This window comes from Hylobates moloch, unplaced genomic scaffold (genome assembly GCF_009828535.3).
Source record: "Hylobates moloch isolate HMO894 unplaced genomic scaffold, HMol_V3 SCAFFOLD_12, whole genome shotgun sequence".
In the NCBI taxonomy this organism is placed as follows: Eukaryota; Metazoa; Chordata; class Mammalia; order Primates; family Hylobatidae; genus Hylobates; species Hylobates moloch.
The window spans coordinates 104,617,380-104,629,323 of NW_026652287.1; the positions used below are offsets into that span (position 1 = coordinate 104,617,380).

The 11,944-nt window shown below is 41.7% G+C and overlaps 1 protein-coding gene across 3 annotated transcripts; it reads left to right on the top strand.

The window, feature by feature from the left end:
• Nucleotides 1-538: 538 nt before the first annotated feature.
• Nucleotides 539-10,111, top strand: ZNF211 (zinc finger protein 211). Of its 3 annotated transcripts, XM_032171387.1 has the most exons (4): nt 653-803; nt 1,997-2,123; nt 7,257-7,412; nt 8,048-10,111. In XM_032171387.1, the coding sequence occupies exons 1-4, from the start codon at nt 774-776 to the stop codon at nt 9,523-9,525; spliced, it is 1,791 nt and encodes a 596-aa protein (XP_032027278.1). In that variant the 5' UTR covers nt 653-773; the 3' UTR covers nt 9,526-10,111. The 3 variants fall into 3 exon arrangements, with proteins under 3 accessions (XP_032027275.1, XP_032027278.1, XP_058281883.1); XM_032171384.1 differs by lacking the exon at nt 7,257-7,412 and having other exon boundaries at nt 539-803; XM_058425900.1 differs by lacking the exons at nt 653-803; nt 7,257-7,412 and adding an exon at nt 880-1,429.
• The last annotated feature ends 1,833 nt before the right edge of the window (nt 10,112-11,944 follow it).

Here is an 11,944-nt window from a genome sequence, read left to right on the forward strand (position 1 = left end):
GAGAAAGGGTATCATGAAAATTATAAGAGGCTCGTTGACATTTCACCCAATTAAAAAAGGAAAATAAAAGAATACGGAAGGGAAAATACATTTACTAGTCATTAAGTGGAAGTGGATCATCATAAAGGTCTTCATCCTTGCGTTCTTCATGCTGGGCAAGAGAATGAGGAGGGGCTGGTCTTGCTGTCTCTGGGGCAAGAGGTCGGGGAGTTGGAAGAGGCAGGAAAAGGAGCACACTCGAAGTAACGTTTATTGGAAAAAAAAAAAAACACCTACGTGTAAATGGACCCGCACAGCTCAAACCTGTGTTGTTCAAGTGTCAACCTACTTAAGACCTCAAACACAGAAGCCCCTCAGTCGCCCTGGAGGGCGGCAGACGCACCTTCCTAGCGCTCCCAGCTGTCTGCACACAAGGCGCCCTCGGTAGCAGCCTTGGGGAGACTACATTACCCAGAAAACCTTGCGTCGAGCGGCAGTACTTTGATCCAATGAAAATCCAAGACAGGGGCATTTCCGTGTGGGTGTACCCCACCCCCTTAGGGCGTGACTTCTGGCGTCTTCGCAGCGGTCATTTTGGCTGCCCTCCGGTCCGTTCTATCCGTCAGCCGCTTTGGTGCTCTGCATCGGTATCGAAGTGACGGACCGTGAAGGCGCGAGAGTCAGGTCTGAGGGTGGGGGGCAGAGTCGCCCGCAAGGCCGGCCTAGGGATAGCGGTGCTGGGGTTCCCCCCCGGTCGCCCGCAGCTCCCAGTCCAGCTCCGCCCACAGACTCGGATGGCGACCGCACTGAGGGACCCGGCTCCGGTGAGCGCTGCGACCTCCGGGCCTCCCCCGGCCGAGATTCTTAAGTCCCAAGTGAGGGGCACCAGCTCACGTCTCTGTAGCACAGGGTCGGGGACACTGAGGCTCATGGGTGGGGCCCCTATTTCTGACATCCGATGTGGTGAGCAGGGGGACAAGGGACAGGACCGGCGCGTGCAGAGCTTGGACGGGCATCCGAGAAGGGGGCATTCAGCAACCTGGGCTCCACATTGTTACTGCAGGGAACGAAGTTTGAGAGAGATCTACCTTTATTCTTAGGGCCGTGGGAGCCATAGAGAGCTTGCGCAAACGAGAGACACCATCTGAATTAGAATTTGAAAAATCCTCTGCAGGCTGTTCAGTGGAAGAAAAGACTTTAGAGGTGGATGAGGACGTTGAGGCAGAGGGAGGTTCAAAATTTTTCCAAGGCCACACAACTGGTGAGAGGCAGCACTAAGGACCGAGGCGCACAGGTTAGACAGTCGACCCAAAGTTACGTGGCTCTGGGCCGGGGCAAGGGTACAGGGAAGGCCTGTGCCCATGGAGCACTGCCATGATCACATTCCTCTGAGGCCTGCGTCTTTCCACAGGTTCCCATAGCTACAGAGGTGCTTTTCAAACTTACATAGGTAAGTGGAGGTATCTCAGCCCCTCACTGGTCTGGAATGTCGCTCCTCCCTCCCCAGACAGATATTTTCTTTAGATTTGTGGTGTCATGGGACTCACCTACCATTCTCTCAGCCTTTGGTTTGGGAACCCTGGAGAATCCCTGAGCTCAGGGTCCTGAGTCCAGGCCAATGTTTCCATTTGGAGCAGCCAAGGGAAAGAGGGGTGAAAGTTTATGATAGGAACAGGTAGGTACCAGCTTGTGGAACTCCTTGGAGGTGAGGCTGAGCTGGTTCAGGGAACTGCAGGTTTCCTTTATTTCTGTGAAGTTTGGCATCTATTGTGAGGAAGTTGAAGTTTGGGATCAGAGGAGGGAGATTTATCTAACCCAAGTGTTGACAGGATACAGAGTGGAAAACAGAATGAACACAGTGACTAATGGGAATGTGAAGAGACAGCAGGGATCAATGACACCAAGGTCTGGTGTCTCTTCTGACTTGGGAATCTTGGGAGGAGAATGTATGGGGACATGGATTTTGAGTCTTCCAAAGTGAGACTGTTCATGGTTTCATCAATCCCTATTATGCTAGGGAAGTGTGACCTTTGAAGATGTGGCCGTGTACTTCTCCTGGGAGGAATGGGATCTCCTTGATGAGTCTCAGAAACACCTGTACTTCGATGTGATGCTGGAGAACTTTGCACTTACGTCCTCCCTGGGTAAGGCCCTCATACCCACCCTTGTGCCCTGGACTAGGCTCTCTGTTTCTCCTTTTCCTCAGGAGCAGCTCTGTCCTCATATCTGAACCATAGGCACTGCCTCCTTCCCCAGTTCCCTGGGTAGATGTTGTGGACTGAGTGCAAGCCTACTTCCCTTATCGTCCCAGCCCAAAAGCATCTTGGGTAAGGATTTGGGATCAGTAGTCTTACAGTAAGCCTAATAGAGCCCACCTGACTTGCCTTCTCCCTGTCTGGTGACTTTCTAGATCAATGGCACCCAGTTTTCCCTCCCTTCATGTACCTAACATTTATTTGTGCTTGACTGTGACACGAAATGTAGTCACTGATATTGTCACTATTTACACACATTATTCTTCAACCACCAACCTTTCCATTAACAGCAGAACACTCTAACGAATTGTGCCACAGAGACACTACACAGACTGTTCTTATAGAAACCTCCTTCAAGGTGTTTTTCTTTGTTTTTAATTGTAAAATATATATAACAAAATTTACCATTTTAATCATTTTCACGTATATAGTTCAGCAGCATTTACTACATTCACATTGTTGTGCAACCATCACCACCATCCTTCTATAATACTTTTTCATCTTATAAAACTGAAACTTTGTACTCATTAAACAATAACTCTTCCCATCCCCTGGCAACCACCATTTTACTTTTGGTCTGTATGAATTTGTCTACTGTAAGTGCCTCATATGAGTGAGATCACACAATATTTGTTCTTTTCTATCTGGCTTACTTCACTTAGCATAATATCTTCAAGGTTCATCCATGTTGTAATATATATCAGAATTGCTTCTTTTTAAGGCTGAATAATATTCTTTTGTATGTATTACAGTTTGTTTATCCATTCTGTTTTCACCTTCTGGCTGTTGTGAATAATATTACCGTGAACATGGGTGTACAGATATGTATTTGTGTCCTTGCTTTCAATTCTTTTGGGTATTGGCCCAAAAGTAGAATTTCTGGATCGTAAGGTAATTATTTTTAATTTTTAAGGAACCACTAAAATTGTTTTTATAGCAGCTGCACCATTTTACATTCCCACAAGCAGCTGACAAAGGTTCCAGTTTCTTCACACCCTCACCATCACTTGTTATTTTCTGATTTTTTTGATAAGTCATCCAAATTGGTGTGAGGTGATATCTCATTGTGTTTGTGATTTGCAGATTACTGATATTGAACATCTATTCATGTGCTGATTGGCTATTTGTATATCTTCAAATGATGTTGCTTATTCAAGTCCTTTGCCTATTTTTAAATTAGGTTTTATTAATTATAATTAGAAGTATTAAATATAATTTTTTATTGAGCTTTAAGAGTTATCTGTGTATTCTAGCTATTCCCTTATCAGATACGTGATTTGCAAATATTTCCTCTTATTCTGTGGGTTACGTTTTTCGTGTGTTAATAGGATCCTTTGATGTACAAGTTTCTCATTTTGATGAATTCAGTTTTACTTTTTTACTTTTATTGTCTATGCTTTTTATTTCATATCCAAGGAATCATTAACAAGTCCAATGTCATGAAGCTTTTTCCTTGTTTTAAGACTTTTATAGTTTTAGTGCTTACATTCAGATCTTTAATCTGTTTTGAATTAATTTTTATATGTGATGTCAGGTAAGGGACCAACTTCATTCTTTCACGTGTAGATATCCAGTTTTCCTAGCATCATGTGTTGAAAAATCTGTCTTCTTTCTCCTGGTCAAAAATTATTTGGCCAGATATTTGAGGGTTTATTTCTGGGGTCTCTTCTAGTCCATTGATCTATATGTCTTTCTTTATGGGAGTACCACACTGTTTTAATTTCTATAGCCTGGCAGTAAGTTTTGAAATTATGAACTGTGAGTCTTCCAACTTTCATCCTTTTCCAGATTGTTTTAGCTATTCTGTGTCTCTCGATATTTCAAATGAATTTTAGGATGGATTTTTTTATTTCTGCAAAATGACGTCATTTGGATTTTGATAGGTATTGCACTTTCTATAGATTACTTTGGCTAGTATAGACATCTTAACAATATTGAGCCCTCTAGTCCATGAGCAGGCATGTGATCTATTTTCTTTTATTAATGTTTTATTTAATTCATTTTAGCAATATTTTGTAGTTTCTAGTGTACAAGGCTTTTACTTGTTTGGTTAAGTTAATCTTTAATGTTTTATTCTTTTTGATATAAGTGGAATTGTTTACTTTTCAAACTGTTCACCATTAGTGTATAGAAACGTAACTGATTTTTGCGTGTTGTATTTATATTCTTCTATTTGCTGAATTTCCTTATTAGTTGTAACAGTTTTTCAGTGGAATCTTTATGGTATTCCATGTATATCATCTGTGAGCAGGGATAATTTTACTCCTCCTTTCCCATTTTGGTCCCTTTTCTTTCTTTTTCTTGCCTAATTGCTACGTTGAACAGAAGTGCTAAAAGTAGGCATCCTTATCTTGTCCTTAATCTTAGAGGAAAATCTTTCAGTCTTTCATTGTTGAGTATAATTTTAGCTGTGGGCCTTTTTTTTTTTTTTTTGGCACATGGATTTTATTAAGTTTAGGTACTTTCCCTGTATTCCTGGTTTGCTGAGTGTTTTCCCCACGAAAAAGTGTTGCATATTGTCTAATGCTTTTAGTGCATCAGCTGAGATGATCATTTTAATTTTTTTAGAGATGGGGTCTTGCTGTGTTACACAGGCTGGTCTTAAGCTCCTGGCCTCAAGCGGTCCTCCTGCCTCAGCCTCCCAAGTAGCTGGGATTACAGGTGCAAGCCACCACTTTGATCTGTTTTTGTTTGTTGAACCATCCTTGCATTCCAGGAATAAATTCTATCTGGTCGTAGTGCATAATCCTTTTAATATGCTGTTGAATTCAGTTTGCTAATGTTTGGTTGATGGTTTTTGCATTAATAATCATCAAGGATATTGGTCTGTAGTTTTATTTTCTTACACAATCTTTGTGTCATTTGGAATCAGGGTAATGCTGGCCATACAGAATGAGTTTAGATGTGTGTATGCTACAGTTTTTTGAGAGAATTTGAAAAGGATAAGTATTAGTTCTTAGTTAAATGATTGGTAGAATTCATCTGTGAAGCCATCAAGTCAAGGGCTTTTCTTTAAGGTTTGTCTTTTTTTTTTTTTTTTTTTTTTGAGACAGAGTATTGCTCTGACACCCAGGCTAGAGTGCAGTGGTGTGATCTTGGCTCACTGCAACCTCCACTTCCTGGATTCAAGCAATTCTCCTGCCTTGGCCTCCCGAGTAGCTGGGGTTACAGGTACGTGCCACCACACCTGGCTAATTTTTGTATTTTTAATAGAGACAGAGTTTTACCATGTTGGCCAGGCTGGTCTTGAACTCCTGACCTCAGGTGATCCACCCACCTCAGCTTTCCAAAGTGCTGGAATTACAGGCATGAGCCACTGCACCTGGCCAGGTTTGTCAATTTTGATAACCTTTTCAAAGAAACACCTTTTGGTTTTGTTGATTTTTTTAATATTGTTTTTCTCTTCTCTATTTTATTTATCTAGGCTTTAGTCTTTATTATTTTTTTCCTGCCAGCTTTGGTTTTAGTTTGTTCCTCTTTTTATAATCCCTAAATTGTACAAATAGATTGCTGAGTTGAGATCTTTCTTCTTTTTAATGTTTATAGCTATAAATTTCCCCTTTAGTACTGCTTTTACTGCATCTCCAATTTATTTCCATTCTGACTTCTTCATGGCCCCATTGGTTGTTCAATATTGTATTAATTTCTACAGATTTGTAAGTTTTTTAGTTTCCTTCTATTAAGAGTTCCCACCCTCATCCCACTGTGGTTGGAGAAGATACTTTGTATGATGTGTGTCTAAATCAAATGAGGCTTAATTTATGGTCTGTCCTGGAGAATGTTCTAGGTACATATGAGGGGAATGTATATTCTGTTGTTGTTGGGTAGAATGCTCTTTATATATTTGTTAGAGCTAGTTGGTTGCTTAGGTCCTCTGTTTTCTCACTTCTCTCTGATTGTTCTATCCACTGCTGAGAGTCAGGTGTTTATGTCTCTAACTGTTATTGTAGAACTATCTATTTCTCCCTTCAGTTCTGTCCATTTTTGCCTTACGTGTTTTAATGGTCTATTATTAGGTGCATAAGTGTTTATAAATGTTATATCTTCTTGCTCTACTGAACATTTTATTAGTATATAATATCCTTTTATATCTCTTGTTACCCTTTTTGATTTAAAATCTCTATTGTATGATATTAGTGTAGCCATTCTTACTCTTTTTTGCTTGCTATTTGCATGGAATATCTTTTTGTAGGCTGTCACTTTCACCTCATTTATATCTTTGGATCTAAAGCAAATCTCTTGTAGACATCATGAAGTTGGATCATGGGTTGTTTTTATTTTAACCCATTCTGCCAATCTTTGTCTTTTGGCAGAGTTTAAGCTAAAAGTTGGGAGTGTTTAAGGCATTTACGTTTAAGGTAATCACTGACAAGGAAGGGCTGACTTCTATCATTTTGCTCTTTGTTTTCCCCATGTCTTATAGCCTTATAGCTTTTTTGACCCTAATTTCCTGCATTACTGCTTCTTTTGTGTTTGGCTCACTTTTTTTTTTTTTTGGTGAAACTTCTTAATTCCTTGTCATTTCCTTTGTGTACTTTTTTTTTTTTTTAACGGAGTCTCGCTCTGTCACCCAAGCTGGAGTGCAGTGGGGCGATCTCGGCTCACTGCAACCTCTGCCTCCCATGTTCAAGCGATTCTCCTGCCTCAGCCTCCTGAGGAATCCCTCCTGGGATTACAAACGCACACCACTACACCCAGCTAATTTTTGTATTTTTAGTAGAGACAGGGTTTCACCATGTTGGCCATGCTGGTCCCAAACTCCTGACCTCAGTTGATGCACCCACCTCAGCCTCCCAAAGTGCTGAGATTACAGGTGTGAGCCACCACGCTCAGTTCTTTGTATACTTTATGTAGCTCTTTTTTTTTAAATAGTTACCATGGGGATTACATTTAACATCCTAAAATTACAACACTCTAACTTGAATTTATACAAACTTAATTTCTTTAACTTTCCTTTTTCTTTTTTGTGCCATGTTGTTCTGGGCCAGTGTTAGTTGCTCACGTGTCCTGTCTTTCCCTTAGGACTTACATCATCCTGGTGTCATGTAGTTGCTCAACTAGGGCTAGGGGAAGTGCCCTCTGTTCTTCACAGGATGTTCATGACTCCAGCCTCAGCAAGATGGGATCAGAGAGGGCCTGGCCTACATGAATGGCACTTGGGAAAAGGCATGTCATTAGGTCTGTGTTTAAATTGCACCAGGAACCTGTCCTGTTTGACTTGTCTTGATGCCATTGTCAGAGACGCTTCACTTCGACCTTCCCCTCTTCATTCTTAACAGTTTACAAACTTGTTATTTCTATTACTTGTCATTTTTATTTTGACTTCTAGCTAACCCTAATCCTCAGCTCTCTGGGCTCCTTATCCTACCTGTTCTTTTCACTGTTCCCTCTGTAGCATTGTTTAATATTATTTTGTCCTGAAGTATGCATATCTCCTTTAATAGTCCCCGAACACCAGTTACTGTTCCAGTGAGATTTTCCTGGGCCTGGGCATACACTTCACAGCATCACTTGTCACCAGCAGATATGATCCCACTAAAAGCTATTACCAGAGGAATTAATTGTAGAACATGCCTCTTAGTCCTGGGCCATACCTTAACCTTATGCACTGTACCTGGGAGGGCCTACCCTATTCCGTAACCTTAGGGACCAGTAATGCACAACAGCTGCTTCCTCAACCTGACCCCCAACTCACTTTTCCTAAAAACAGGCCCATATACTGGTTCTTTGCTGTAACTGATGTGCATTTGCAATTGCATTGCCTCCTCCTAATAAAGGTAACATGTACTTCACCATGACCTCTTTATTTTTAGGTTGTTGGCGTGGAGTGGAACATGAGGAAACACCTTCTGAACAGAGAATTTCTGTAGAAAGAGTGCCACAGTTCAGGACTTCCAAAGAAGGTTCATCTTCCCAGAATGCTGACTCCTGTGAAATATGTGGCCTGGTCTTGAGAGGTATTTTGCACTTAGCTGAACACCAAGGAACAAACTGTGGGCAGAAACTACACACATGTGGAAAACAGTTCTACATCAGTGCAAATCTTCAACAGCACCAGAGGCAGCACATTAAAGAGGCACCTTTCAGAAGTTATGTGGACATGGCCTCATTTACACAGAGCTGCATAGTCCATGTGTCGGAGAAGCCCTTTACCTGCAGGGAGATCAGGAAAGACTTCCTGGCCAACATGAGGTTTCTCCATCAAGAGGCCACTCAAACAGGGGAGAAGCCAAATAACAGTAACAAGTGTGCGGTAGTCTTTTACAGTGGAAAAAGTCATCACAACTGGGGAAAATGCAGTAAAGCCTTTAGCCACACAGACACACTTGTTCAGGACCAGAGAATCCTCACTAGAGAAGGGCTTTTTGAGTGCAGTAAATGTGGGAAAGCATGTACGCGAAGATGTAACCTCATTCAGCACCAGAAAGTCCACAGTGAAGAAAGGCCTTATGAATGCAATGAATGTGGAAAATTCTTTACTTACTACTCCAGTTTCATTATACATCAGAGAGTTCATACTGGAGAAAGGCCTTATGAGTGCCCTGAATGTGGGAAATCCTTTAGTCAGATATACAGCCTCAATAGCCATAGGAAAGTTCACACTGGAGAAAGGCCTTATGAATGTGGGGAATGTGGGAAATCTTTTAGCCAAAGGTCCAACCTCATGCAGCATCGCAGAGTTCACACTGGAGAAAGGCCTTATGAATGCAGCGAATGTGGGAAATCTTTTAGCCAAAATTTCAGCCTGATTTACCACCAGAGAGTTCACACTGGAGAAAGACCTCATGAGTGCAGTGAATGTGGAAAATCCTTTAGCCGAAGCTCCAGCCTCATTCACCACCGGAGACTTCACACTGGAGAAAGACCCTATGAATGCAGTAAATGTGGGAAATCATTTAAGCAAAGCTCCAGCTTCAGTTCACATCGAAAAGTCCACACAGGGGAAAGGCCTTATGTGTGTGGGGAATGTGGGAAATCCTTTAGCCATAGCTCCAACCTTAAGAACCACCAGAGAGTTCACACTGGAGAAAGGCCTGTTGAGTGCAGTGAATGTAGCAAATCCTTTAGCTGTAAATCTAACCTCATTAAACACCTGAGAGTTCACACTGGAGAAAGGCCTTATGAGTGCAGTGAATGTGGGAAATCCTTTAGCCAAAGTTCTAGCCTCATTCAACACCGGAGAGTTCACACTGGAAAAAGGCCTTACCAGTGCAGTCAATGTGGGAAATCCTTTGGCTGCAAATCTGTCCTCATTCAACACCAGAGAGTTCACATTGGAGAAAAGCCTTAGCTGTACTGAGAATATGCAATTTCCTTTTAGTGTAATTATACTGAAGGAGTACACCTGTGAGAGAGACAAGTACCTGATTTGGAAGCCCCAACATCTAAGGATATACAGTGGGTGGATTCCCCTTAAGTTCCAGGTATGTGTTACACTTTCTAACGTGCCATTTAGAAAGTGTTAGACTTTCTCACCTGCCGTTTATGGCTCTTGCCATTTATGTCACTGACAGTTTCTGAGGCAGAAGCCCTATCACGTCTGCCACCTGTGAGGTCCACACAGTGTGCATCATTTACCTCCTGAACCTGCTCATGGAAGCAGACCTCTGTTTCTCCCCATTTGCTAGAAGAAATCATGAATAGTCTGAGTCTCCCTCTCTGACAAGTTAGGGCATGGACTTGACCCAGCTTTTTGCCAGAGGACCCAATATGAGTGTTGTTGGCAGCTTGCCAAGAAGGACTATCTTTTTCAAGACAGGTTGGTTTCATGTGACACCTCTATGGATTTTTTCCAGCCTCTAAGTCACCAACGTGGGAACTGCTTGCCTCACGTTGCTTTGTTTTTTACAATAATAAAGGCATTATTATTTAAGCTACCTTTGTCTTGGCGTTTGATTCACTCTTTGAGGTGGTTCAAAAACAGAATTGGGCCCTGCCAGCTTTACAGAGTAAGCACCTTTGGAGGGAAAGGGAGGTATCATATTATTTGTATGCCTCAGAGACAACAGTATAATGGAAAAATACAACTGTCTTTCCAGTTTTGGCCTAATCCGAATTTGAATTATTGCCCAAGGCCTTCTAGGAAATACTGCAGGATTTTATAGTCTTAATTTGTGGACTGGATGCCAGGATTTTTTGTGGGCTCAAAGGACACCCCGAGGAAGTGGGAAATTGTGACAAACTCCATTGCTTCTGGGAACAAGATGAATTTTGTTGTTATCCACAGGGGTTATTACATACTGCCCAACACTGTTGAGGCAGTCTACCCCAGGTCCTGCCAAGGAACCAAGTTCCCCAATACAATTTAGTAGGCTACCGTCACTGTTAAAATGATGGGGGAACCATAATTGGTGTGGAAACACTGGGTTACTAGGGAGTAAAGGAGACTGCAGCAAACTGGATGGAATGTGCTCCTTGTAATATGTTCTAGTAATTGTGCAGGATCAGTGTGTACAGACATTCTTAGAATTTCTAGGCATGTGTATTTTTTGTAGCTGAGGTGACTGTCAAAAAATAACAAAACAACCTAAAGGTTTTGTGTATTCCAATAGCATTTCTGGGATGTGCACCTCAAGGACATTGCTGCATAGGCGAGGAAAACAAGCATAGAAAAAAGGGGTGGGGGATGTCCTTCCAGGAATGTGACTTTGTAACCTACCATCATCCTGTGTTTAAATGCATTCAAATCAGTTTCATTGATTACCAATATTTGCTGCCCACTGAGGCAAGGTGCCCCTCCAAGGTCATCAGGAAAGAGAGTTAATGTAGGGTTACCAAACCTAGTCAAACACACATTATACCATCATTATAATTATTACAATGAACATATCAGTCACCTCTGATTTACCTTAGGCCTTTTTCTAAGCTCTCCCTCCCCTCTCTGGCCCTGAAGGCAACCATTGATTTATATCTTCATTTATAATAGGTTTGTGTTTTCTATAGTATATGATTTTATTAATGTCTTTTTTTCCAGTTTCATTCATGATGCATAATTATTTTGAGATTCATCAATGGAGCTTATATGTGTTGTTCATTCTTTTTATTGCTGAGTGGTATATTTTTTATGAATATACTATTTGTTATCCATTCATTTATGAGCATTTAGGTTATATCTAGTTTTGGCTATTGCAAATAAAGCTGCTACAAATGTACAATTCTTCATATGTGCATTTTTTTCACTTCTCTCGTGCGTGTCTGAGACACAGGATAAGTGAATGTTTAACTTATTAAGAAATGGCCAAAAATGGGCTGGGTACGGTGGCTCACGCCTGTACTCCCAGCACTTTGGGAGGCTGAGGCAGGCAGATCACGAGGTCAACAGATCAAAACCATCCTGGCCAACATGGTGAAACCCCATCTGTACTAAAAATACAAAAATTAGCTGGGTGTGGTGGCGTGCGCCTGTAGTCCCAGCTACTCGGGAGGCTGAGGCAGGGAATCACTTGAACCCACAAGGCGGAGGTTGCAGTAAGCCAAGATCGTGCCACTGCACTCCAGCCTGGCAACAAAGTGAGACTCTATCTCAAAAAAAAAAAAAAAAAAAAAAAAAAAGAAAGAAATGGCCAAATTGATCTAAAATGGCTGTTTGCTCTTGCTTACCTACTGGGAATGTATGAGAATTCCAGGTTTTCCACATCCTTGCCAATACTTGGCATGGTCTGTCTTTTAGAATGTACCCTTTTAATAAGTGTGCAGTAGTTTTAATTGCA

Bases quoted from the DNA above. Each gene is read 5' to 3' on its own strand.
- ZNF211 (XM_032171387.1), top strand. From the start codon at position 774: ATGGCGACCGCACTGAGGGACCCGGCTCCG. The intron at 804-1,996 runs GTGAGCGCTGCG...CTATTATGCTAG, and splicing joins CACTGAGGGACCCGGCTCCG to GGAAGTGTGACCTTTGAAGA. The intron at 2,124-7,256 runs GTAAGGCCCTCA...TCTTTCCCTTAG, and splicing joins TGCACTTACGTCCTCCCTGG to GACTTACATCATCCTGGTGT.